Raw genomic sequence first — 27,302 nt, 5'->3', positions numbered from 1 at the left:
ATTTTCCCTAACATGATAGTCGTAAAAGTGACATGAAGAAGGATTTTACACAGCAGTATTGCAATATCACTTTTGTTTTCACTTTAAAGTTTGTAAGGGGTTATGCTGTACCAACTGGATTACCTATTATTTACTTTCTCTTAACTCACAGCCCTCTGAATTGCCTGTTAAGTTTCTAGAGCTTTATTTACTTAAAAAAATTTTAGGGTAGCCCAGGGGGCTCAGCGGTTTAGTGCCGCCTTCAACCCAGGGCCTGATCCTGGAGGCCTAGGATCGAGTCCCACATCAGGTTCCCTGCATAGAGCCTGCTTCTCCCTCTCCCTTTCTCTTAAAAAAAAAAAAAAAAAAAAAAAAAAAAAAAGATTTTATATATTTATTCATGACAGACACACAGAGAAAGGCAGAGGGAGAGGTAGGCTCCTTGTGGGGAGCCCAATGTGGGACTCAATCCGGGGATCACAGGATCACAATCGCTGAGCCACCCAGGTGCCCCAATTTCTAGTTGTTTTTTTGTTTTTTTTAGTTTCTAGAGCTTTAAAGCAGGAAATCTAGTAGGGCCAGTGTGGAGACAAAAGAGGCTGCGGTGTGAGAAGGGGTGTAGAAGCCGGGAATAAATGACCACAGCTGCTAGGTTACTAGTTTAAGTCCTTGGGCAGTGATACTCCAGATGCTCAGCTGGCATCCAGAGGGCTATGCAATCATTCCAAGGGCTCCAGTGGTGTCCTGACATCATTAATGACGCTCTTCCCTTTACCCCACTACTTTATATTTGAACAAAGTCATTTTAGAAATCTTCTGTACCAAATTACTTCTTGTCAAGAGTACAATAACCTGCTGGTAAAACAGGAAAGCTTCCCTCTTAATTAACCGCATGTTCAGAAATATTAAAATAAGAGCTAGGAAAATAAATTATTCAACACTGACATTTTATTTTCAGAACTTTATCATTTTTACAAAACAAAACAAAAAGCAGGTATCAAAAACAGCAAAGAGGTTATAGAATTTTCTCCACCAGTTTTCACATAAGACAGTGATTATGAAACCGGTGTCCAATGTAAATACTAAACACAGGCTGATTTCCCTCTTGGTCCTATGCATTCAGGTGGTTTTGGAGTTACTGAGTAATAACTTTTTATAAGCACCGGTCATTTTGTGAGAACCGATTTGGTTTGTCTAACAAAGTAAACACTTTTTGCTGTGTGGCATCTTCCTTTTTTAAAAACCACTGAGCTAAAATACAGAATGTGTATGTGTCTGGATCTGAACCAAATCTCTTAAGATCCTAATTACCCTGAAGAACACTGAAGACATTTATAGGGCATATGAAATACTAGTTATATGCCTCATAATGTCTAAGGCAGCTATTCTGTTTCTAAAGAAAATAGCATTTCATTCAGAGGCTGCCCAGAATTTGAACTTCATCACTGTTTCCACATCTTTTCTCATTTGGAGTAATTTTCCCAAAGAGGGCCATATTATTAGAACGAAGTTTTATGCTCATGTCAAAGAGGCTCTGGCATTTCATAGATATATTTTTGTAGAGCAAGACTCCTTGCTCTGGACCCTGGAGACCACAAAGAAATCAAGAGGCCATGATTATTGGATGCAAAGAGGAAGAAGCATACTTAAGCTCACATGATCTGGAGGTAAGCAGAAACAAAGCTGGAACTTGGTAGTGGTGTTCATTCACCGCTTGTTCTGGAAACACATTTTGCTTAAATAAGGGAATTATGGTCCAGTTTTGCAATGTTAATGGCTGCCAGTTTCGCAAACATTATTTTTTTATAAAGATCATTTCCTGGCTAGCAATGAGTAAGGAAACTGGCCTCAAACTCTGATCAAATTTCTCACTATTAGTCAAAAACAAAACAAAACAGCAAAAACAAAAACAAAAACGCAAAAACAAAACAAAACCCCACCAGCCAATAGGGGTTAGAATTGCACAATTAAACTTGGAAGGCAAATTATACTATATACAGACAAGTATACACTGAAATCGTTTTGAAAGCATGAAACATTCCTGTTCATAAATATTTCCTCTGTGTTATTCCAATTTTCACAAAAGGAAAACTGATATGTAATTGTTCTTTACTGATATGAAAAAGGAAGCAAGAAGGCAAAGCTGAGAGAAACAGATGCTACCCAAAGGGCAGCGGTGGCATTTGGTTGTTTTGGTCTTTGTACCAGCGACTCCCACACCCACAGGATATCCAGTTCCTGCTGGACTACACAGTCTTCCTCGCAGTCAAGACTCGGACAATGGAGCCTACTCCTCCTGCAGCAAGTGCCTAAAAACAAACCAAAATGTAAACGCTGATGGAATTATAAAGGGCTAATTATCATACCCAAGTAAGACTTTTTTTCTTACAGAAGGAATGTGTGCGGCTATCAACTTCGGCTTCATTAATTTTCATAAACGTTCTTGAACACCAATTACGCACCCAGCACTGCAGAGCCAGTGATTGATAAAACCTTCACAGTCCCTGCCCTCGTGTACCTACATGCTCGTGAGATACTAGTTTACATTCTATAATTTTTTTCCCCCACATAATAGGATGTTCTTCAAGATTTACAGCATGTTCTTGCTGAAAACATGTGCTCAAATGTAAATTTAGGACATTCACTTTGCTCTTTTATTTTTTAAAAGATTTTATTTATTTATTCGTGAGAGAGAGAGAGAGAGAGAGAGAGAGAGGGAGGGAGAGAGAGAGGCAGAGACATAGGCAGAGGGAGAAGCAGGCTCCACGCAGGAAGCCTAATGTGGGACTCAATCCCGGGACTCCAGGATCATGCCCTGGGCCGAAGGCAGGCACTAAACCGCTGAGCCACCCAGGCATACCCACTTTGCTCTTTTAACACTGTCAGGGAAAAAGTTCAAACTGGTATCAACTACCCTAAGTCCCATTTAGATCAGCCAGCTTGTTAGATTCTTTTTATTCCTCCAAGCTAAAAGTGTATCATTTAATAGCTAAGAACTTAGGAACTTTAATTTTGACACTACCTTGAAAGACTGGAAGTCATGATCAGGTGTCAGGAGCTGAAAGCTCTAGCTTACTTACTGAATACTTTTGTGTACCGAGTACTGTGCTAGATGCTAGGGATATAGCACCTTCTGGTCTACTAGGAAGGGACAGAACATAAAAGAGAGATTATGTTAATATAACATAATGTACGAAATGACAGAGGTGTGCCCTGGGGTAAGGAGGTACTCAGGCAGGGAGGAAATCCTGAGCAAAGGTACAGAGGTGTGAAACAGTAAGGTGTGTCCTGGGAAAACATACTATTATGCTGCTCACTGCTGGAGCAAGGGGGATGAACGGCATAAAAGAGGAGTGGCTAGACTTTGGAACTTGAGCTTTACTCTGCAGGTGACTGAAAGGGTAGATCTGGATTTCAGAGAGGGCATTTGGCGACCGGGTGGAGAACAGATTCGAGAGAAGCAGAGCTGGTGGCTGGAGGCCTGTGTAGGAAGTTACAGCAAAAATCTGGGGGAGATGCTGCAAAGAGCTGCATCAGAGGGATATCTAAGCGTGTGGCTGGAGAAGTATTTAGCAGACAGGCAAAAATTGGTGATGATGTTAGGAAGCAATGAAGACTTGATGTGTGCCTCAGTTTCCCCATCCACCAAAAAAGGAATGATAGCAAGCTTTCCCTCCTACTATTTTTATGAAGATTAAAGGAGTTATTTATGAAGTGATTAGGAGAATGCTTGGAATACAGTAAGTGCTCCATCAGTGTCTGCTATGATCCTGGGACTGTACAGGAACCAGGATGCTTAGGTTGTTAAGCTGGCTCTTCATCTCTAAATTGAGGGTGATAAAGATGCTTATATGCCTCCTAAAGTTGTTCTAAGGCTTAAATGAAACATCATCTAATGGTACAGTGTCTGGCAAACGCAAAGTATTCCTGAATAGGATGACCATATACATTACTCTCCAACTGGTACACTGAGTGAAAGTGAACTATTCATAATCATGTTGGGACAACAGGCATAAACTGGAGCCATCTTGGGAAAATAGGGAGGTCTGGTTACCCTGTCCCTAAAAGTTAGGCTCTCTTTGACAGTGCATGAGTGATCAAGTGACTTGATCAAGACAAGTTCTACAGCCTATTCTCATCTTCCATTTGTGTTTTCACTCAGATACACGGACAACAGCTTCTAAAGACTGAGGGTTGGGAACTGAGAGATATTAGAATATACCCCTTCCCTGTGGTTGGTTCTATTTAAATGTTACACTGTTCACATCTGTACCCATATTACCCAAGAGTTGGGTATTAAAAATGACCTTACCAACTTTTTACCTAACGCTAAAAATTTCCCTTAGCTATTTTTTTGAGGGACAGTGTACCACCATCTGCTCACACTGCAGAATCAAATGCATGAAAACAGAAAAACATTGAAGAACTCTTGATCTTACCCCACCTCTGATTTCTTTTCTTTAAATCCTGTAACATACAGAGCATGAAATTTGCTCCTTTAACCATCTTTCAGGGTAAAATTCAGTGGCACTCATTATATTCTCAGGATTATAGTCACCACTGTTTCCAATAATTTTCATCACCCTAAAAAGAAACACTGTCCCCATTAAGTAAGAACTCTCTATCCTCCCTTCCCCCAGTCCCTGATAACCTCTCATCTTCTCTCTCTCTCTCTCTGAATTTGCCTCTTCGAGGTATTTCCTGTAAGTGGAATCACACCGTAATTTGTCTTTCTGCAACAGGCTTACTTCACCTTGCACAACGTTTTCAAGGTTCATTCGTGCTGTGCCATGTATGTAATTTCCTTCTTTCTGTTGTTCAAAAAAACAAAATGTAGTGTATGCATAAAATGGAGTATCTGGGGGATCCCTGGGTGGCTCAGCAGTTAAGTGCCTGCCTTCTGCCCAGGGCGTGATCCCGGAGTCCTGGGATCGAGTCCCATGTCCGGCTCCCTGCATGGAGCCTGCTTCTCCCTCTGCCTGTGTCTCTCTGTGTCTCTCACGAATAAATAAATAAATCTTAAAAAAAAAAAGGATTATCTATTCATCCGTCCTTGGGCACATGTGTGTTTCTAACCTTCTGGCCATGGTCAACGAATTTTTTACTTTTATTGTTTATCTTATTTTCAAAGTTCGGATTTAGTTCCAAGTTCAAGATCATGTTGAATGAACAGTAATCGTTACTGAATAAATATGTGTTGCAAACCAAAATCTCTTAAGACTAGGGTTAGGAAACATAAATCTAAGCTTTCGTTTTCATGCATTTATTTGTAAAGAAAATGATGTAGTCAAAATAATGATTTAGGTGAGAAGAGCAGTCATGGTTACTTTCTATCATTAAGTGGCCAGTTGGAGGGACTCTAGGTCGTAACTTACCTTTTCATGCCATTGCAGTAACACAGCACTGCTGTTGTCAGAGGGGCTCTCGAAGCCTTTATAAATATATTTCATGAGGAGATCCACACCATTTTTGTCCAGGGACTGAACTGCCTTCTCGATATCATTAGCTTTAAAAGAGATGAGCACCTTCAAGACAATACTGCCCGCTCGATCCTGGGGACACAGAGAACAGAGCATTCACACGTAAGCACGTAGAGTGGTTGTTCTGGAAAAGGTGACACTTAAGACCTGATGGACATGGTGCAGCCCAGGTGGCTCAGCCATCAGCCCAGGGTGTGATCCTGGAGATCCGGGTTCGAGTCCCACATCAGGCTCCTGTGTGGAGCCTGCTTCTCCCTCTGCCTGTGTATCTGCCTCTCTCTTTCTCTGTGTCTCTCATGAATCAATAAATAAAATCCTTAAAAAAAAAAAAAAAGACCTGATGGACATGAAAGAAGAATCCTTAGGGGTATTTGAGAAAAGTATTCAGAGGAAAGAAGGAAAGAACATGTGCTGTCACTGTATGTTCAGGGTGTTCAAGGAAAGCAGAAAGATCCCTGGTAGCCAGCGACATGGTGGAGGAGTAGGACAGGTCAGGAGGTAGCCGAAGACAGACCACGTAAGCCCTCGCAGGCCACTGTGAAGACTGTGGCTTTCATTAAGAGAAAGGAGAAGATGTTGGAAGATATTGAGAACAGTGATAGAATCTGACCTGTGTATGAGATAACAGTGATATAATCTGACTCTGGCTGCCATGTTGAGGATGAGCTGATGGGAAGTTGGTGAGGGGCAGGGGACAAGGCTGGGAGACCAGTCTGGAAGTTACTGCAATAACATAGGCTGGTTTGGGCTAGCATGGTAGCTCAGGAGAACGACAGATTCTTGACATGTTTGAAGGAGAGCTGAAAGCATCTGCTTACAAAGAGATATGGTAATTTTCCAACTTTATTAAGTCGGCATTTAAATTTTACTTCTTGACCTCAGAGAAAACCCCAAAGACAAAGACAATGAATTGCAGTTCTACCTTGAACCATCCTTCAATAATAGTTAATAAAAATAACTTTTTAAGAAAATTTAAGTTTCCTGTCTACAGTAGGTAGATATAGTGATATTCATTTATAATTTTTTTTTCTGATAAAAGGCTGCTCCAAGAGCAAAGTTATTTTTCCACTCAAGAAGCCAAGCACTTAATTAAGAACACTTAATTTACCCTTTCAACAATTTCACTTCTCCTATTCAAGAAAGAGTGATTATCTTTGGCATTCCTACTGATCAGGAGTTTACAGAATGTTTCTACCACCTATTGCTGTCTTCAGTTTAAAGACTAAGCAATTACCCAATTTAGAAAAATATTCTTACAACCACAGCTATAACTTCCCACCCACAAACTGTGATAAAAACTCACCCATATAAAAGCAGAAGGTGGTAAAATTGAAATCTCAATGACATCCCTCACCACTTTCAAAAACCAAATAAATGTTTCCTCTCATTGTTGCCTAGATAATTATTATGCATTTACCTAAGTTATTACTAGTACTCAAATTAAAGAGATCCTTAGGGCTCCTACAGACAATGGGGTCAGAGCTCTGGGCTTCATTTTATACAATTAGTAAGTAAGTTCTCAAGTATTTCCGGAAAGACTGTTGCAGGGAACGTTAAGTCATGTTTTTCTGAAGGGCAATTTGGCAATGCCACTTGTAACAAAAGCCTTAAAAAATGGCATTCTAAAACCCGGCAATTCGCTTCTAGGAATTTATTCAAAGGAAATAATTAACAGTTTACTCAAAATTGTTCATTTCCGTACTGTTTACAACAACAAAAGGTCAATAATCTAAATACATGACAAAAGATTAGTTATATGTAAACTGCAGCATATCTATATGCAGCCGTTAAAAAAGGTGCTTATAGAAATAAACTTACTGCCAAGGAAAGATGTCCATGTATATCATTAAAAAAGCCAATTACAAAACTCCCTTTTTATTTAAAAAACAACTACTAAGAGACAAGCTCTGTAAGCATGTAAACACCAGAAAGTAAAGACCGATGATCTCTGGGCAGTGGGATGATGACGATTACCCCTTTTTGCCTCTCTCTGAGTTTTCTATAAACATTTTTTTTTCTATAAACATTTAATACTTGGATAATTTAGAAAAATTTTTAAAAAGCAACCAAATAGAATCTATTTATTTTGTAAAAGTATTGTTTATTCTTCAGGCCTATGCTCCAATTCCCCGAGTGCCTCCATTAAACACACTGAAATGGTCTCTCACAACTCAGTATTAGAGTGAGATTATTTTCATATGTAAATTTTTACCTAACAAACTACACAGAGTAAGCTCCTGTATGTCAAAGACAATAAACAGTTAAACTATTTGTTGATTCCATGATACTTCAGAGGATTTTGGAAAGAATGCTAAGACACCAGCGTCTGACTCACCTTCACGGCCTGACTCTTGGTGTTGATAGGGGGATTTTTCAGAGCTGCCTGTAGGGCGGCTGTCATGTTTCCTGTGATGGAGGTTAAGGGGATAGCAGCAAAGGGGAGCCTTCAGAAAAGCATCGGAACTACCAGGTATCATTGGTTCTTAAGACTTGACTTTATACGTAGAAAGAAAAATTACCACGATCGCTATGTTCAATATTGGAAAACTCAGTATGTTGGTTTCAAGGATGTCAATCACATGTAAAACACAGAGAACATAAGAGGAGGTAATAAGGCAAAGACCAGTTCCTGTCTGGCTCTAATTACTAAATGAACACTTCGAGAGCCTTTTATTTTCCAGTAAGACACATATGAAACATTATTCAGAGTGATACGTATATTTTAAATTACATATCTACGTATTAGAATTATTAGGTCCCCAAATGAAACAGCATACCCTCAACCAAAATGTCTTTTTATGTGATTCTTAACTGGAAAAATATGGACCAAACTTTTGCTAGAATTATATTCTATCTTAATTGAAATACTTGTAGAAAATGCTGGTAATTATTCCAGCACTCTACATGATACACATTAGTAACCTCTCAATATTAACAAAAGATCTAATAATTCAATGTCCTTTAGGCTGTAGCTTAATTTTTCTGTTTTGCATATTTTCTCTTATACTTCCAAAAAGGTCATTGACACTGTTTTAGGTCATACCTATTAAATTTAGTCTTTGAAAGCACCAGTGAGTTAGCAAGTATGAGACACGGAAGGCCAATCAGACTGTCAGAATATACAGTCATTCCCCTAAAAGGAAAACCACAGAGTTCATTTGTTCCTCCATCTGTAGTGCCTGACTAGAGCTTGTCTCTTCTGGTTGCAACAAGAGAAGAGACAATATCTTTTAAGATAAAGAGATTAGAAAGCAGATCCATTTTATGGATCCAGCCGTACCAGTTGAGAGTCAGCACCCATCAACCTAAAGTTAGTTCACAAAACGTCATTTATCCATTACAAAGAATGTTTTCAGACAGAATAATGTTCATTGCTTATGTTTGGAAAAAAAAGAACAAAACAAAACCAAAACACCCCAAAACAAAAACCCCCTATGGCTGGTGGTAAGCTGTTATTTCCAAGGCTTAACAAACTTCTAGAAAAGCTTCCTTTGGCAGACTGGCTCATTTTTAAGACCTAAAGCACTTACGTATTTAAATAATGCAACAGAGCAACAGCTGACTGTGAGAGTTGTGGAAATCAAAGAAACATCTGTATGTTGGTAAATGTTTAATGCTGTATTTTAGGTGCCTTTAAGACTAGATATAGTCACAACCAATATTTTCACTCCTATTTCCCCATTATACTTTAATAGAACATTGATGAGGAGAGGTTTAAAAAGTCTTCCCTATCTTACGAATACATTCAAGAATAATTAGAAGTGAGTGAATTCAGTAATTGAGAATCTCTAGAACTACAGCTTTAGCTGTTGCAACATTTACATTTTTCTAAAAGAGATGTGGTGCCAAATACTCGCTCAACACTGATGAATATTCAAATATGCAAAAAAAAAAAAAAAAAAAACAACCAACACCAAAAACCCCAGGAACTGACAGCCGCATTTTAACTGAAATGGAAATGGATTTCAGGATTGCAAAAAAATAAAAAATAAAAAATAAAAAATGATGCTGCTTTGCGCAAAATGACTCATCGTCTATTTTGCTCATCATCTACTTTATTCACTGGGGCTTATCTTAAATATTTCCAGGGATTCTCCACCTGCCATCCCTGTGCATTGTCCCCTTGCTTCGCAGGTAGAAGCCTCCAAGCTTCCTTGTCGGGAGCTGGCCGTTTCGTACTCACTCCGTTTCCCCGGGGCTAACACATTCGTATCTGCAACAAATTCCTTTCTCTGTAAATAACTGTAATTATTAAAAGGGCCCAGGGGCTAAAAAGGCCAGGGGGCCTCGACCGTGCACACCGCCCCATGCCTCCCCGCGAGGAATGAACTCTCCTAACGCGGCCGAAGAGCGAACCGCCAGCACCACGACGCAGGCAGCCCGCTCCCCGCAATCGCACACCTCCGGAGGGGCGGGGGGACCTCCGTGACCTCGGGCCCGGGCCCCTGCCCCTCCCCCCGGGGCCGGCGGACAGCAGCCGAGGCCTCCCCTCCGAGCCCCGAGGGCGCGGCCGCCCCGCCGCTTCCCGGGGCAGCGACTCGGGCCGCCACCTGAGGAGTCGGGGCGGGGGCGGGCTCCGGGGTGACCCGGGGTGACCCGGCTAGACACGGGAGCGCCCCCGGCCGCCCGTCCTGGGGACCCCGCAGGGCCAGAGCCGCCGCCCCTGCCCCGGGAGCGGCCCGGCGGGCGGGGTCCCCGGGCGGGGTCCCGGGGCGGGGCGGGGCGGGAGCGCGGGGAGGCCGGCAAACGCCAAGGATATTGCCGCAGGCAGGAGTCCACCTCGCCTTCGTCGGGCCCGGCCTGCCCGTCGCCCCCGTCCTCCTCGTCCACGAACTTGTTCTCGTCGTACTCATCCACGTCCACCTTCCGGAACCGGGCCGACGACACCGTGTTCTTCGACATCGCGAGCCGGACCGGCGGCCTAAGCCTCCTCTCGGTGCTGCCTCGCCCTCGGGAAGCGCAGCCCACCAGGAACCCGCAGCCCGGGCGCCTTCACTTCCCTCTTCCGCTCTGGGGCGTCGCCGGCAGCCGCGGCTCGGACGCTTCTGGGCCTGCGCGCTGGCGGCGCTCCTTCCTCCTCGGCGACATGCTCTCCGCCCGCCGCCCACGCCGCCCCCGCTCCTCCCCGGAGCGCGCGCGAGGGAGGGCGCGCCGGGCGCAGTGCGCAGGCGCGGGCTCGCGGCAGGAAGGGGGCGGGGCGGGGCGAGGGAGGCGGGGGCGGGCGGGGGCGGGGCCGGGGGCGGGCTGAAAGCGGCGCCGCGGGCAGAGGTGAGAGGCGATTGGCCGTCCGCGGGCGTCACGTGATCCCCGGGGGGTTTCCATAGCAACGCTTCTCTGCGGTCCCGCGGAAGGGGGGCGGCGGGGGTCTTAGGCTGGCGGCTATGGGCTCTGGGGGCGGGTGGCTCCTGCTGCCGCCGCCGCCGCCGCCGCCGCCAGCGACCTGTCGCCGGGGTCCTGCGTGAGGTCCGGCTGGCCCGGACTTGCCTGTGGGGTGGGATGGACTGGTGGCCGGACCGAGTCCCCTGCAGTTGGCAGGAGTATGGGGCGGAGTGATGCGCGCCCGGGCGCCCAGCGTCGGTCTAGTTGTCAGAGGCATCACTTGGGACCGTGCGCTGCCGGTGGCTGCGTTCCTGAGCCGGGAGCCCCTTTCCCGGGGCTGGAGCTACGCCGCGCGGCCAGCGGGAAGTCCCCAAGGACGGAGTCGAAAGGTCGTCTCTTATCTGGCTGTGCTGTGTGACAGCATCCCGACGGCACCTGCAGAGCCTGAACTAGGTATCATCTCCTTGGGGAGGGAGACGGAGGTTCTGGGCAAGGGCTCGCGTGGCAGACCTGGGGCGGACCTGTGGAATTTGGGGTAGGGTCAGTCACCGGCATCTTAAAAATAAGTGGTGGTTTGGAGCAAGCACGGAAGGAAAGGATAGGGGCGAGCTATGCCCTCCGGTGCTGTGGGGAAACAAAACGTGTGAGGATTAGTAGGTTTGAGATGAAGATTTATATTTGTGATTTGAGATTTATATGATCCTGCTAGGCCAGCTTTTTATTACATTGGACATCCTCGTTTCTGAGAGCAAAGCCCTTACTGAGGAGGCAAAGGCACTAACACTAAAGAAATGGTAGTTGTGCTGTGTGTGTAACACCGAAGCACAGATATTTGCAGAATAAAATTATTTTGGACATTTAGCTGGACGCTGCTCAGATAGCTTTATGTTTTCCTGACATCCTCTCAGGTCTCGTTCAATTCCACCTCTAGCAGAAAGCCAGCTGTTGCCCTGTTGATACCCCAATCCTTGGTTTCCTGTGCTGTATTGAAACGAGCCCTGGACTTAGAATCAAAAACCCTGGCTGAAGTATTGACTTCCACTCATAATCTATTTGATTGAGGCATGCCACTTAAAATCCTCAATTTCAGGTTCCTCGTTGCTAAAGTGGAGCTAATAATAACGTACTTCGCGAGATTGTTCTGAGGACTAAGTACGGGAAAGTGTTCTGAAGCTCTAAAATTCTACATAGATGCAAAATGCATGTTACTTGTACCATTGATTTTGGCGTTAGTCTTACGAATTACTTAATGACATATCATGTTTTATCTTGCTCCTGGAAGAGATCAAAAGATTCTGGAGGGCAAAGACTTGCCTTTTATTTATTTTGTATCTTGCTTTACATCTGATGTAATGCTAAGCATGCAGGCAGTGCTCAATACATTCTGGTACTCAATTATTCATTGATGAATGAATAAAATGTGAAAGGCAGTACAGTTTGAAAGTCACACTGAACATAATGAATCAGTAAGAAAAGGAAGAGAGATCTCAAAATCAAACATTTGTGGGACAGATATGCATACATATGTATATATGTATATCTGTATCTACACTGACATATATACATAGTTGTATATGTATGTATGTGGATATATATACATGTATAAATATATGGAGAGAGACTGAAAGAGTTCACAGGAATGGAATGCACCCTTTCTTCTTGGAAGGAAGAAGCAATATGGCATTTTTCTCCTCCCAATTAAACCACCCTTCTGGAAAATTTATCATTTAGGTGATAGAAGTGACATTTCTTTAAATTAACATTCAAGTTATCTGCAAACACATGATAAAAACTCTCCCCCATACTGTTTTAACAGAGCAAAGGAAAATTTTCTACCTGTTGGTAATATTTATTTTAAAAAGTCATATACCAAAGTATCAGACCATTACTATGGTAAGTGGCATTATATAACTTAGAATATAAGATTTGTTTTAATATTTCTTCCTCAGTCTCAATCTTTTGCTAACTTTAGTAAGAGCCAAACAGTGTACTTGTTTTGATGTTGAAGATGATTGCACTTTTCCCTTCTTATAAATCAAGATTTTCTTTGAAGGGAAAATTGAACATTAGAGAAGTGCTACTGAGAACAAACAGAAACAAGAATTTAAGACTAATGTATCCCTTCTCTTACATTTCTCTTCTTTTGTATTAGGTTTTATTTAGACGGTGTCTTTATTGTCTTATTTTAGAACTGGGAAAGAATCCTGGGGTAGAAATCAACTTAAGGGAATAGTGAGAGGAATTTAAAAAATCGAGTTGCTCAAGGGTATAATTGATTTGATTACTCAGAATTTTGCTGTATATGTTGAATATGTTAAATATAATTAATCAATTCTCAGTTGCATAATACATTTAAGATGTAATAATGTCGAAAAGGTCCTTTTCCAATGCGGTATTTTTTATCATCTCACGATGCTAAGTACCTAGTACATAGTAGGTATGAAACACATTTCTACCCAATGAATAATCTGACAATTTTGCAATCATATTTAGAGATTGGGTATTTCTTAATGGACACTTTAATTTCCTCCCTACCCCAATCAGCTAACAGTTAAATCTATAAAGCTTTAGGGAATGTGTGTGTGTGTGTGTGTGAAGAAATCTGTCTTTAATTATCTTTTACTTATTTTGCAAATGACAATTTTTAATGTTAATCATAGTACTTAATTCATTTTAGATACTATTACTCTCCATATTTTAATTTTTCAAATGAGTGTTTATCCCTAAAATAAAGGATCCGTAACGTTTTAAGACATTTTATTTATTGTGCAAATAACTTGGTTTGGCTGAATACTAATGACTAGATCTCAATTTTCTCAAGGTTAGTGCTGCATGATAGAGTGTAGCTCCTTTTTATTATCTGTGATAATGCAAAGAGTAAAAGATCTTTTTAATTAGAAGGGATTTTGATAAAACCGTTTTATAATAGATCTTTCCTTTCAGATATTTTAAGCTGAGTACTCTACCTACCATGTGCTTCTTTTCCCCAGCCTTGCCACTAAATACTCAACGAAGACATTGAGTCCCACAGCAATGAAATGGAAGTGAGCCCAGTGTTAATCAAATGTATCAAACATGAGTTATAAATATAAAATTAATAAGTAAATTTCAGTTCTAGTCATGATGATGTAATACCACTGTCTTCTAGCAACATAATTACTACAATATAAAAAGTTTTTTTTATCATGTTACCTAGACTATAGTATGGTCTAATGCTTATAGATAATATCCAAATGAACTGATTAACTGGTTCTGTGTTGACACCAACAACCTTCCACACCTTCAGTTTTTGCTTTGTGATTTATTTTAGCTTTATATAACTTTATGAGTACACACTAAGGTAGGGTAGAAAGGGTGAACTATTTTACAATGGGACCTTTATTTACATACTAGTCCTTCTAAGATTAAAAATTTTTAAATCTGTACTCTTGTCTCAGGAAAAGTGTTTAGTGCTAAATGAAACAATAAACCTTGTTTTTATTTATTATTATTTTTTTTTTAAATTTTTTTTTTAAATTTTATTTATGATAGTCACAGAGAGAGAGAGAGAGAGAGAGAGAGAGAGGCAGAGGCACAGGCAGAGGGAGAAGCAGGCTCCATGCACCGGGAGCCCGACGTGGGATTCGATCCCGGGTCTCCAGGATCGCGCCCTGGGCCAAAGGCAGGCGCCAAACCGCTGCGCCACCCAGGGATCCCTAAACCTTGTTTTTAAATATTGTTTTGAATGGGACTCTTATTTATTTTTTTTTACCTGCTTATGATCGTGTTAAGAGAAGCTATGGATTCAAACATTTGTTTATTCTCTTTCTTTCCCATTACTGGGATCTCTTATTATGCTAACAGTTGGTTTAAGGTTATATTTTTTGTCATAGTATACAATCATAATGTTTAAGATAATGATAACTTACATTTTCTTTTCTAAAATTTATATCACTTTTATTTTTTTATCTTATTGCATTAATTGGACTTTCAAATCAGTGTTGAAAAACTGGGTGATAATAAGCATCTCTTGTTTCTATTTTAATGGAAATAGTGTTGGTATTTTACCAGTTTATATTTCCTATTGTTTTAGGATATTTAGGAATGACTGCTGAAATTGTCAAATGTTTTTTTGAGGGGTCTAATGATAAAAAATGTGTTATTTTTTATCTTTTAATTTGTAAATGTATGAATTATATATATATATATATATAGCACTGAACTATTCTCATATTTCTAAAATAGATTCTGGTTACTATTTTAATTACTTGATAGATTCAATTAGTTTCTGTTTTGTTTACATGATTTCAGAATCAATATGTATAAGTGAGATTGGCGCATAGTATATATTTGTGCCATCTCTATTCAATTTTGATATTAGTATAGCTTTGTAAGATGAATTGAGAATATTTCCACCTTCTTATCTATGCTCTGGAAAAGTTTGAATAGTAGGGAATTACTAAGCTATTTTTTCTTTGCATGTTACAAAATGTGCTTGCAGAATTATCTGGACTTGTTCATGTTTTTAGAGTTAGATCTTTGATCATCTTTATCTTCTGTGGTTTTTGACTAGTTTTCTTTCCTTTTTGACTCAATTTTATAATTTACATTTAATAATTATGCATTCCATCTAGATTGCCAATGTATTGGCAAAAAATTGCACAAAATATTTTCTTACAATTATTTTAATATCTTTCATGACCATGGACTTATTACTTCCCTTGTTGCTTTAAGCAAAATATTAAAACCAAACTTTTTTCTCCCCCTAACCTGATTATTACAAATGCTAGTAATACATCTTTCCTTCTTCTAGAAGATAAAATTTATAGTTTTGGTAAAATTGGAAAGATCCTGCAATTCCTATTTTTTCTACTGCCTATTCTAATTCTATCAATATTTTATTAATAATTGCAACTGCCCCATGAATGGTTTTATGTTAGACCTGGTAAACAATCTCTTTATTTACATTATTTAATCCTCAGAGTAGCTTTAGGGCTTAGGAATTAATGTGTCCATTTTATGGATGAGGAAACTAAGACTAAGAGAGATTATGTAACTCAGCCAATAATACTCCACCAGCAAGTGGCAGACTGGTATGGTAATTAGGTGTGTCACATTCCAAAGCTTTTGCTTTTAATCACCACTCTCTGCTTTCAGTACCTCTTTCTCATTATTCCCAACTGTACTGCTCACCTTGGTGCTAAAAATAACGATATAACTATCAGGGTCCAAATAAACCCACACATAGCTTTTCAATAGCTTAAAATGAACTCTAAACTGTGAACTTAAAAGATCTTGTTATTGTAATGATGGTTTTTGGTAAAGATTTTGTTTATTTATTCATGAGAGACACAGAGGCAGAGACACAGAGGCAGAGGGAGAAGCAGGCTCCCCGTGGGGAGTCCAATGTGGAACTCGATCCCAGGACCCTGTGATCATGACCTGAGCCAAAGTCAGACGCTCAACCACTGAGCCACCCAGGTGCCGCTGTAATGATTTTTTAAAAGATGTTTGTTTTCCAGATACTTGTGAGCTTTCCTCATTTTATCTTAGTATTTTGAGACTAGACATAGGGCCTGTTACCTAATATTTGGTCTATCACAAAGGATGTCACTTTTTTTTAAGTATATGTATATGTATATGAAGAGATATATGTATATGAAGTATATGAAGAGATCAGTAGGTGTTGATGGATAATCCCACTTAATTTTTTTTAAATTGTGGCAAAATACACATAGCATGCAATTTACTGTCAACCATTTTTAAGAGTACCCTTAAGTAGTATTGTACAATCATCACTACTATCCATATCCAGACCTTTTTTTATCTTGCAGAACTGAGACTCCATACCCCTTAAACAGTAACTCCCCATTCCCCACTCTCCCCAGCCCCTGATGAGCAGGGGCTTTCTATCATCTATAAATTTTTTACTTTCTGCTCTATAAATTTGACAATTCTATGTACCTCATATTAGTGAATTCATACAGTACTTGATTTTTTTTTTTTTTGTGATGTTTATTTCACTTAGTTTGATTTCCTTTCCACAACTGTAGCAAGTGTCAGGGTATTGCTCCTTTTTAATGATGAATAGTGTTCCATTTTATGTACACTAAAATGTGGAATGTTTCCACAGTCTCTTTATCCATTCATCTATTGATGAATACTTGAATAATACTTGGATTACTTATGGCCATTATGAATAATGCTGCTATGAATATGGGTATACAAAGATCTGAGACCCCACTTTTAATTCTTTTGGTTATATACTCAGAATTGCTGGATCATCTACTTTTTTAATTTTGTAAGGCACCAATTCCACTTAATTCACTAAATAGAGTAATAAAACAATATTCCGTTGCCTTGGGTCTCTGATTTGGAACATTCCTGAGAGTCAGAGACATCAAGGAAAGGTAATCTCAGGATTTATATTTGGGATGAGGTTCCTAGGTAAAACAAAGAGAATAGGGGATGGGAGGCTGCCCAAACTCTGGGATCTAGAATTACTTAAGTTCTCCAGCCCAGCCCACCCCACCCAGCTTCCCTAGCTCCCATAGTCTTCAGGATGACTATTGATAACAATAGTCTGAACAGAACTACAGAAAGGCCTCAGTACAGGCAAAAATGGGTGTTGATTTTCCCAGGCTTTGGGTCCATATTGTTACTATTTTGAGAGCCATTAAAGCATAGGGATTAAGAACAGGGATTCTGGAGCTAGAGCTCCTGGGTTTGATCTCAGCTCAGGCTTTACTACATGAGCTCTCTGTGCCTCAGTTTCCTTATTTGAAAATAGATGTTATAATAATACCTACCTCAGGATTATTGGGAGGATTAAATGAATTAATATATGTAACTGCTTAGAAAAGCACTTGACATATAGTTCTCATAATACTGTTTTTAATTAGTAGAAGTTACCATGTAGCTTTCCATACCTTTGGAAATAAGATGAATAACGTGATGTTCTCTGAGCTAAACGCTTTGGATCACATGAACTTTAGAATAAAAAAAGATATGTAACAGCAGTTTAAAGAGATAAGATTTGCACCCAGGCCAGCAGAACTAGATGGTAGCTTGATAAAACATTAACAGCTATAGAGAATGGATACTAGTCGTGACAGGAGTTGGTTATAAAGGTTATATTGTCTCTTATAGTCTCGGCCCACTCGAACACTGTCCAGGGATCAGGTGCCCTTTTGGATCCCACCATTTCAGGGATAGTGTCCCTGGCAAGCAGAGTGTGATAGCACTAAGCATTTGATTCAAATAATGAATTCCTCTAATCTGCAAAGCAACCTTCTGATTTTAACTTGGCTTCTCAGGTAGCTTCTCTGCATGGAGAGGCTGTATATGTGACACAACTTGAATTACCTGCTTGCATATCCAGTTGTAAGTCTCACTGGAAACTAGTACATTAACGTTCCCTTTTTACATGTCAATCTTGGGAACTTTATTAAGCCAGGTCTGCCCTGATTAACAGATTCATTCTCTCTATATTGACCAAGTAGATAATTGAGCCTACAAAATTGAGAGCCAAACCCTGCATCGTGGTAGATTCATAAAGATAATGTTCCCCTTCTTCTACCCTCATCAGTTTCTTGGGATATACGCCCCCTGCCTCTTTTATATCACCACACCACTAGCTCCTTTAATTTGTTGACTTGTTTTTTCTTAAATTGGAATTTCTATATGTGTGGCAGCAGTGATAATTCTTCATTATCACTAAGGCCAGTTTGCTGAAGAGAGGTAGAACATTCCAAGTTTTACCCTTCCCTAAATCCCTGGGCCAGCCTGACATGACCAAGAATCCATTGTGTGGTGAGTAAGAAGTGTGATCACTGCACTGTGAAAGCTTATTCCATGGAATTTTTGTTGTGATACAAGCCATCTTAAAACAGATAGAGCTGAAAGGACCTTACACATGAACTAGTCTATATCTCTGGCTTTACTGGTGGGGAAATAGAGGCTACATGACTAGGGCTATATATCTTTATGCTCTCTTACAGTTTCTTGAAGGCTTGACTATATTGGCCAGGACTTGTGACTTGTCAGTAACATTCTTCCTAGCACCAGACATATCTAACCTAGTACAAAAATTTAACTGCTAAAAAATCACTTTTCTTTCCTATAGTTTAGGTAGTAGTTCTCCCTTTGTTATATACCACTGAAATCCAGGTTCATATTTGAAATATAAATTCATCTTAAGATTTCAGACTATGTTTTTTTTTTAAAGATTTATTTTCAGAGAGAGGGGGAGAGAAGGAGAATCCCAAGCAGACTCCTTGCTGAGTGTGGAGCCCAACTCGGGCTTAGTTTCACGACCTTGAGATTATGACCTAAGCCAAAATCACAAGTTGAATTAATCGACTGAGCCACCAGGGACCCCTTCAGAGTATGTTTTTAACTGGAATGCTTTGCAGCCTGATTGATGTTATGTCTTTTTGACCACTTTGTAAATAGATTTCAAGGCAACTACTTGGATATACTTTTTTTTTTTTTTTGAAAAGTCTTCTAAGATGGGCAGGTCCTTCTCAACTGCTGCAGGACATCAGCCAACCTGACAACAATATTCAGAGCTGGTTCTCCAACCTCTCAGATTTGCTAATGCCATTAGCCCAGTTGCCCACCTGGAGAGAGATGCTGAATTTGTCACATTGGTTTTTTAAAAATTTTATCTCTATAGCCCAAATTGTAGACATTATTTCATGATCTAATAATAATTGCAACAGTACTTTTAAAAATAATAATTACTATATACTACAATGTAATTATATTCCAGTAGTTCTGTTTAAAATTTCATGTTAACAAGAGAATTTTTTTATGCATAAGAGAATATTATTTAAAACATTTTAGAAGTGTTTATTTTAATCACAATAGAAATTTCAATTCTAAACATTTTTCTTATCTTTCTTTCCCTCCCCCCTCTCTTCCTCTTCCTCATTTGACATGCAGTACTATGTGCTTTAAGCTTTTTTTTTTTTTTTAATGGCAAAACTATCTTATTAGCTTAGCCTTACTTTTTACATACATTAAGAAAAATTTGGGGTTCCTGGGTGGCTCAGTTGGCTGAGTGTCTGACTTTTGATTTTCGCTCAGGTCATGATCCTCAGAGTCGTTGAGATGGAGCCCACACTGGGCTCAATGCTCAGAAGGGAGTCTGCTCAAGATTCTCTCTCCCTCTGCCCCTCCCTGTGGAGCATGCTCTCTCTCTCTCTCTCTCTCTAAAATAAATACATCTTTAAAAAAAGAAAAAAATTAAAAGTAAGTTACAAATGGATATACATTTTTTGTTAATATATTTTTAAGAGGAAAGTGAGGCAGCAAATGTGAATTAAACACAAATTGCTTTTTTTTTAAGATTTTATTTATTTATTCATGAGAGACACAGAGAGAGGCAGAGACACAGGCAGAGGGAGAAGCAGGCCCCCCGCAGGGAGCCTGATGTGGGACTCCATCCCGGGTCTCCAGGACCACTCCCTGGGCCAAAGGCAGGCACTAAACCTCTGAGCCACCCAGGGATCCCCCAAATTCCTTTATTTTTTTTAATTTTTTTATTATTTATTTATGATAGTCATAGAGAGAGAGAGAGAGAGAAGCAGAGACATAGGCAGAGGGAGAACCAGGCTCCATGCACCGGGAGCCTGACGTGGGATTCGATCCCAGGTCTCCAGGATCGCGCCCTGGGCCAAAGGCAGGCGCCAAACCACTGCGCCACCCAGGGATCCCCCCCAAATTGCTTTAATGTACATGCTCAGATGGTTAGTCAAAGAACAGTTCCTAGAAGTGTGTTTTGAACAAGATTTTAAGAGAGGGGATAGATATACATTGCTGAAAAAGAAAAGCTTGGAAAAAAGGAAAGTAAAACAAATTATGCATTGGGGAGCTATATCAGAAGAAGGGGGAATGGATGCTAAAAATGTCCATTGCAGGATGGTTAAGCAGGCCCTTGGCTGGAATGGATAAGGAATGTTGGGAAGCAGTGATTAGTAACATTATTGAGATGTAGATTTACAACCTTGCTACCCACATTTCACCTGGATACTTGGCTAAATTCCAAGGGAAATCCAAAGAGGGGAGGGAGACCGTGCTTGACCTGTAGAAGCTTACAATCTTGCTGATGAGACCAGGCAACTGGAAGGTAGAGGAGGAGCCTCGAAGTCAGTAGAAGCAGCTTGGATTTTATATGGTGTGTGTTGGAAGAAGCCTTTGCAGGGTCTCATGTATCATCCTGCTTCTATCATCTGCTCAGGAAGGAGAAATCTGAGCTGGGAAAAATCCCATTGAGCAGGTGACTAAGTTTCAAAAATCAATCTTCATAGCTATATATAATCAATGAACAAAAGAGCTGTTTTTTTTTTTTCCACACAAAGCTATTTTGAACCACTTTAGAAAAAAATGGGCTGCCTAAATTCTTCTGTCCATGATTAACAATTAATGGAAAATCACTGGTTTCCTTTTACAGACAGCACTTAATGTCAGTAACTTCAGGCTGTTTTCCAATTTTACAGTAAATTTTTATACTGAAACCAATTTAGGAAGCTGTTTAGTCCATGGGCTTTTTTTGGTGGAAAGATGATGTAGGTAGACTAGGATAATGACATTTCCTTTTCCACACCAATAAAATATTAGCAAGATGCTAATGGCTCCATTTTGATACTGTCACTTTCAAAATAAAGGAGAGAGGTCAAGTTGCTTATGGAAACATCTTGTTTTATGTTAAAAGTAGCATAGCTTTATAATAGTTGAGATGGCAAATAATTCGGGTTTTGCTCTTATGTATCCGTTAATCTCCCACCTTGGATCAGACCTAAGAGAGAAAATTTCCAGATTTTTGTTTGCTATCAAATTAGTTTTCTGGTGTTGTTTGGTCTCATGTCTTAGAAATACAGATTTTATTTCTTTCCTTTCTTCTTCTTCTTTTCATCTACCTCTTTGCTACGTGCAAACTGCTCCGTGATTTCCACTCCGTCCACTGGCATTCCCATGGGAGGGCTTCTGAGGTCCTTGGTTTCCTGGAATGACATTTGAGGCATATTTAAGTGCCTCACGATATAGCTCGGCTTATGTGGGCTTTGACCCACGTGTATTGGTGGTAGGTCTCTGAAAGGTACCAGGACAAAAACAACAGGAACCTTGAGGTCTGGGGTCAGATTGGGTTGTGGTTGTCCATTTGTCACTTGCAAAGACTGTCCAGGAATGATCTTGTTAATGAGGTAGCTCTCTAAAGCCACCTGAGCTTTTATGTTCTGATTCTCTTCTGTCTGGGGAGGAACATCAGTGAAATAAGGTTTCACTCCCGTTATGGCATTGATTTCATAGGCGTTGTGCCTGTCAGCCAAAGCTCTCCCAGTTAAAATGGGCTGGAAAACAATTGATCCGGAGACACCACTCACAAAGTTGTTGAGGAGAGAATACCAAATTCCACCACTTATTGGGCTCAAAGTGACCCGGGGCCATAAACTGGCCAGGCTCCGGAGAGCTTCACGGTTCCAGGCCGAGGCAGGAAATTCAGGCTCAGTATGATAGAGCTGAGAAAAGTAAATGCTAAGAGTAACATCTGGATACGTTATTAAGAAATTGTACATTTTGCCAATGCAGCAGTGGTTGGCTTCGTTACAAGGGGAGTTGTTGGAATACAGAATGATATGCCTGATTGTGTTGTTGTTGTGTACGGCTGAGTCAAAATAACCATTCATCTCAAATAACATTGATTCTGGATGGGTATTATTCCCCGTGCAACTGCTAGCATGGCCCTTCTGCACCAGGCTTCCAGAAGAAGTTTTTAGTTCATAAAATGTGAGGTGCTTTGTTTGAGGGCACACTGGCCCATAAGGGAATCCAAAAATCTGATAAAATTCTGTATAGGGAACTCTTGCTTCTTCACCTGTCCGAATATGGTAAGGACAGTTAGAGCAATCTAGAGAGAAGCTTAGCCAGTAATAAGGTTTTACTATTGTTCCACGATTTGCTAGATATTCTTCATATAAGGGCTCCATTGCTAGTTTTACTGTCTTCTAGCTGCAACCCTAAACAAGGAAGAGAAATTATATATAAACCAGTGCAGGAAAAACTAAAGAAAATGCATTACTTTATTGAGGCATACTTTTCTTTAAAAGAGGTAGCACAATAACTGTAGCATCTTTGATTCTTAACGATAGTGATATATAGCCATAGATTAGAAAGCTCAGGATTCACTTCTCTTCATCGAGATTCTTGGGGAGTGGGAAGGAAACAAAAAAGAAAGGCATAATGCACCTTTACCTGTTTCACAGAATGTGAGGCGATACAGCAAATGGATTAACAGTGCAAGTTCTGGAAACAGACCACCTCGTTTCAAATCGGGGCTCCACCACTTACCGGCTTATTGATCTTCTGTAAGTTGTTTTAAGTCTGGGAGCTTCCTTGTCTGTGCAATGAGGATAAGAATCATATACCTACCTCCTAAGATTATCTTGAGGATTGAATGATGGAATAAATACAAAGTGCTTTATTATGTGCCTGACTCGTATTAAGGACTCAATAAATGTTAGCTTCTAGTAGTGATGGTACAAATCCCAGGATTATCTAACCGATTCTTGTTTATGAAAATCTAAACAAGCAAGCAGGGGTTTTGCAATTTATTCGTAATGTTCTTCCTTTGTCTCTTTCCTGAATGATATTATCTAATTATCTGCATAGGTTTTGAGTGTGCTTGCATTTAAAATCAGCTATTTCTTTCAGATCATTGGCAGTAAATTAGTGGTAATTATTCTTTTGGGAAAAGGATCATGGGGTCTATTTTGCTAAATGGTAGAGACTTCTTGTAGGAATGCCACTTGAGTATTCTTTGGGTCGTGAACACTTATTCATTGCCATTTGAGAGTTTTATTTCCAGTGGGTGGGTCTTGTTAGAACATTTTGGAAACTTTACCATTCTGGAAAGCACATATGGTTCCTTAGGATATTTCAAATAAATAGTTGCTGGGATGTTAAACCACAAAAGTTGAGATCTTTAAGTGATGATTTTTTTCCTTTAAACAAAAATTTCTCAGTTATCATTGTTACCAAGCTGCAACCTAGGACATTATAATTTAGTTTTAAGAACATTTTAAAATAACTTTTTATTATAGAAGTATTATGTTTTTCTTGTAGACTACTTTTAAAAATATTAATACTAAAAGGGAAAAATAAAAACTTGCACCGGTTTGTCTGAGTTATGTTCCCATAACTGTTAACATGTCTCTTCCCTCCAGTCTTTTTGCTATGTGCACAACATAAATAAAATCATGTTTTATACTTTGCTTTTCACTTTGCATTATGTCCTGAGTATTTCCCCATGTTATTAAAAATTCTTCAAGAAACAATATTCATGGCTAATTAGTATTTTATTACACAACTAATGTATAATCAAATATTCAGGTTCTTACCTCTTTTTTTATTATTATTATTTTAAAAACATTTTATTTATTTATTCATGAGAGACACAGAGAGAGAGAGAGGCAGAGACAACAGGCAGAGGGTGAAGAGGGTTCCATGCAGGGAGCTTGATGCGAGACTCGATCCTTGGGATCATGACCAGAGCCAAAGGCAGATGCTTAATCACTGAGCCACCCAGGCGTCCCTCTTTTTATTATTATAAATAATGCTTTGATGAACATTTCTGTAAGTAAATTTGTATTTTTCTTTTCTTTAATGTAGATTACTAAAAGTTGTATTATTAGCCTAAACTTTGTCAGATTGCTTCTCAGGAAGGTGTCCCAATTCTATCTCATTTTCTCCTAGTGATGTTTATCACCTTTACTGATTTGAGAAGAGAGCATCTGTTTCCCTTTGTGGTTATAATTTGGACTTTTTCAATTCCTAGTGAGGTTGAACACTTTTTCACATGTAGTGTTTATTCTTCTGCGAAATATGTTTGATCCCTTATCCCCCTCCTTTTGAGGTTTTCCTTACTGATTTGCAAGAACTCTTTGTATATTAAGGATATAAACTATCATAATTTTTGCAAGTATTCTACCTGGTTTATTGAGCCATTTAATTATGCTGGTGGCATTTTTAATTATACCAAATTTTACATTTTCATATGGTCTCATCTTTACCCTTAAGATTTATTTTTTACTATTGTATTTAGAAAAGACTTACCCATCAAAGAGGAGTTAAATATTCCCCATGTTTTTTCCTAGTATGTATGGTTTTATCTTTTACATTTAACTCTTTGTCCAGGCAACAATACAAAGTATAAAATGTAAGAGAGATCAACTGACCATTACAAAACAAAATATATCTCTCATTTTCCAAAATCTGATTTGTCATTTCAGGAGTATTTATTACAGCCTTTCATATGGAAGCACTTTGATCAACTTCTTTCTTCCTCAACCCAGATCACCTCCGTCCCTGCTGTATTTGGTACAGCTGAAACCTGCAGAGTTCCTTGCTAATCCTGTCCTGGGCAGAAAATATTTTAGGAGCCTCAATCCTGCTACAGATGGAATGTGACCTGACTCATGTCACCATTATCCTAATGCTTAGATCTCTGCAGTAATTCTGGACACCACATACCCATCAAATTCCAGGTTTCTCCTAACCTCTGTCATGTCAGTTTAGTCCATAGGACCATGTGTTTGCCTCAGCATCCTCCTTAGTTTTATATTTTCCTGATGCAACTGAATTCCTGCCCTGAGGCTTTCCAGACCTTGCATATCTTTTCCTCTTGGCCTTGGACTTTCCTCCTTAACCTTTGGCAATGAATCCCATTATTTGGAGCCTGACACCATCTCCTGTTTGATCTGGGGCATTATTTTCTCCTTGGATTTTCTCCTCTTTCAGGCTTACTCATCAGACTAGATAGATCTCTCTGAATATCAAAACTTGCTGAAACCAAGTCCCAAATCTCACTTGCTTTTGAATATGGTGCCCTGGATGCAGTGTGCTGTTTGGTGGTACACCTGATATCTAAGTGACCACTCAAATGACAATGTCAAGTCACCCATGATTTGATTAAAATGTTGTGGAAACAGTACCAACAGGTCTTTTCCTGCCTTTATGTTTTGGGGTAGGTGGAAGGGGTGGAATTAACTATACTTACTGGTCCCAGAATTACACTCTTGTGAAGCAGAAGTCTCCATGTCTTTCAAAATAAAGGCAGTATGGAAAGTCTTGACTGTTTTTCTAAGTATTCCTTTGTTTGTACTCCTTCTACCTTTTTTTTTTAAATTAATTAATTTATTTATGATAGTCACACAGAGAGAGAGAGAGTGAGAGGCAGAGACACAGGCAGAGGGAGAAACAGGCTCCATGCACCGGGAGCCCGACGTGGGATTCGATCCTGCGTCTCCAGGATCGCGCCCTGGGCCAAAGGCAGGCGCCAAACCGCTGCGCCACCCAGGGATCCCATGTACTCCTTCTACTTTACCTGGGAAAGATGCATAATGGAGATCCTGAGGCCTAGTGTCCTTCATATGTAATGGACGGAGCTTCTGGAGTTTCATTCTTGCTAATGGTTTTTCATTGTCAATCAGCTGTGGTTCCCTGTTGGTGAAGTCTCCACTTTTTCAGAGGGTCTTTCTGAGACTATTTCTTTGCTCACTTTTATCTGAACGGGAGCAGGAAAGAACTCCTATCCACTTGCAACTCTTACAGAATTTGTGCTTTATATTATTCGCTTTTGCTCTCTGCCCTTTCATTCTGCCCCTACCCAGGCAAGGGGCATGCCCCTGTTCAGCTAGGGGCTTGCCTCAGGAATCTCACTTGGCTCACAGGCCAGGTTGGCTAACACTTGTCTCCCCAGCATCCTGTGTTCCTCCTCCTTTGTCCTTTTGCCTCTGCTTTGGCTGTGCTTGGGAAAGGCATGCTGCCCTCAGTAGAGCAGATCTACGGATAGGAAGAAGCAGAGATCTGTAGAACCCAGTTCCCTGCTTCCGGTTGTGAGTAGCCCCTGGAGTGAGGCCCTGGGACGGCAGCCTTCCTTAATTTAACATAAATGAGGCATACATGAAGACAATCTGCTCTCTTTACACCCCCCCCCCCTCAGCTAGGATTTAGTGAGTACTGGTAAAGCACAGTGTGCACTGGAGTAGTTGGAAAATGGTGTTTGCCCTTCCCAATCTGTGCACAATCTGTTAGCAGCTAAAAACAAATGTTAACAGTTATAATTACCATCATTTTGTCTCCAGGCTTGGATCACATTCCAGGTGTTCTAGAAGATGGTCCATTCCCTTTTTTTCTCTCTTATGTAGTATGCCGTGTTTCAAGGGGCTTCAGAGGGCGATGGCACTGTAAAGCTTCACCTCCTGACTTGGTTCAGGACTCTTTTGCAGTTTGTGTCTATTAGTTCCTTTGAACTCTGCCGTCCCAAGTTAGAAAGACCTTGCTGAGGTGTGGCTGCCTCTAAGAACACTGTTGAATTGGTGCCATGGTAACGTTTGCAAAGCAGCTACTGCTAGGATACGGCTCTGACACTTATTACTTTATTTGCATTTCAAACCACCTGTTCCAAAGATGAAAATATACATGAATGCATATTCCAGTCTGGATAAAAGCATACTATCTGACTATTTAAGTGGATGTGTTGGG

At 40.2% G+C, this 27,302-nt stretch overlaps 3 protein-coding genes across 9 annotated transcripts in view; 1 reads left to right on the top strand and 2 right to left on the bottom strand.

Annotated features, from left to right (window-relative positions):
- Positions 1-905: 905 nt before the first annotated feature.
- Positions 906-10,548, bottom strand: ARPC5 (actin related protein 2/3 complex subunit 5). Its single transcript, XM_077901972.1, has 4 exons — positions 10,219-10,548; positions 7,795-7,867; positions 5,355-5,531; positions 906-2,288 (listed from the first exon to the last, which is right to left on the bottom strand). Exons 1-4 carry the CDS (start codon positions 10,359-10,361, stop codon positions 2,226-2,228), a joined length of 456 nt encoding a protein of 151 aa, XP_077758098.1. The 5' UTR covers positions 10,362-10,548; the 3' UTR covers positions 906-2,225.
- A 264-nt stretch (positions 10,549-10,812) lies between these two features.
- The window catches only part of RGL1 (ral guanine nucleotide dissociation stimulator like 1), a 248,494-nt gene continuing 232,004 nt past the window's right edge, over positions 10,813-27,302 (top strand). For both annotated transcript variants that reach the window (XM_077901969.1, XM_077901966.1), the window contains exon 1: positions 10,813-11,231. The gene's annotated coding sequence lies outside the window, so the exon portion shown is untranslated. The remainder of the gene's footprint in view (positions 11,232-27,302) is intronic.
- On the bottom strand, positions 19,172-27,133 carry APOBEC4 (apolipoprotein B mRNA editing enzyme catalytic polypeptide like 4). 6 transcript variants are annotated; one of them, XR_013382110.1, is made up of 5 exons: positions 26,886-27,133; positions 26,143-26,322; positions 20,786-22,777; positions 19,780-19,987; positions 19,172-19,378 (listed from the first exon to the last, which is right to left on the bottom strand). XR_013382110.1 is itself a non-coding variant. In XM_077901970.1 (2 exons), the coding sequence occupies exon 2, from the start codon at positions 22,745-22,747 to the stop codon at positions 21,644-21,646; it is 1,104 nt and encodes a 367-aa protein (XP_077758096.1). In that variant the 5' UTR covers positions 22,748-22,777; positions 26,886-27,133; the 3' UTR covers positions 21,040-21,643. The 6 variants fall into 6 exon arrangements, 1 of the variants encoding a protein (XP_077758096.1); XR_013382108.1 differs by lacking the exon at positions 19,780-19,987; XR_013382109.1 differs by lacking the exon at positions 19,172-19,378 and having other exon boundaries at positions 19,692-19,987.

The sequence above is a fragment of the Canis aureus genome, chromosome 6 (assembly GCF_053574225.1).
Source record: "Canis aureus isolate CA01 chromosome 6, VMU_Caureus_v.1.0, whole genome shotgun sequence".
NCBI classification, from domain to species: domain Eukaryota; kingdom Metazoa; phylum Chordata; class Mammalia; order Carnivora; family Canidae; genus Canis; species Canis aureus.
The sequence above is the reverse complement of the archived record's forward strand: the minus strand, read 5'-3'. Positions and strand labels throughout refer to the sequence as shown.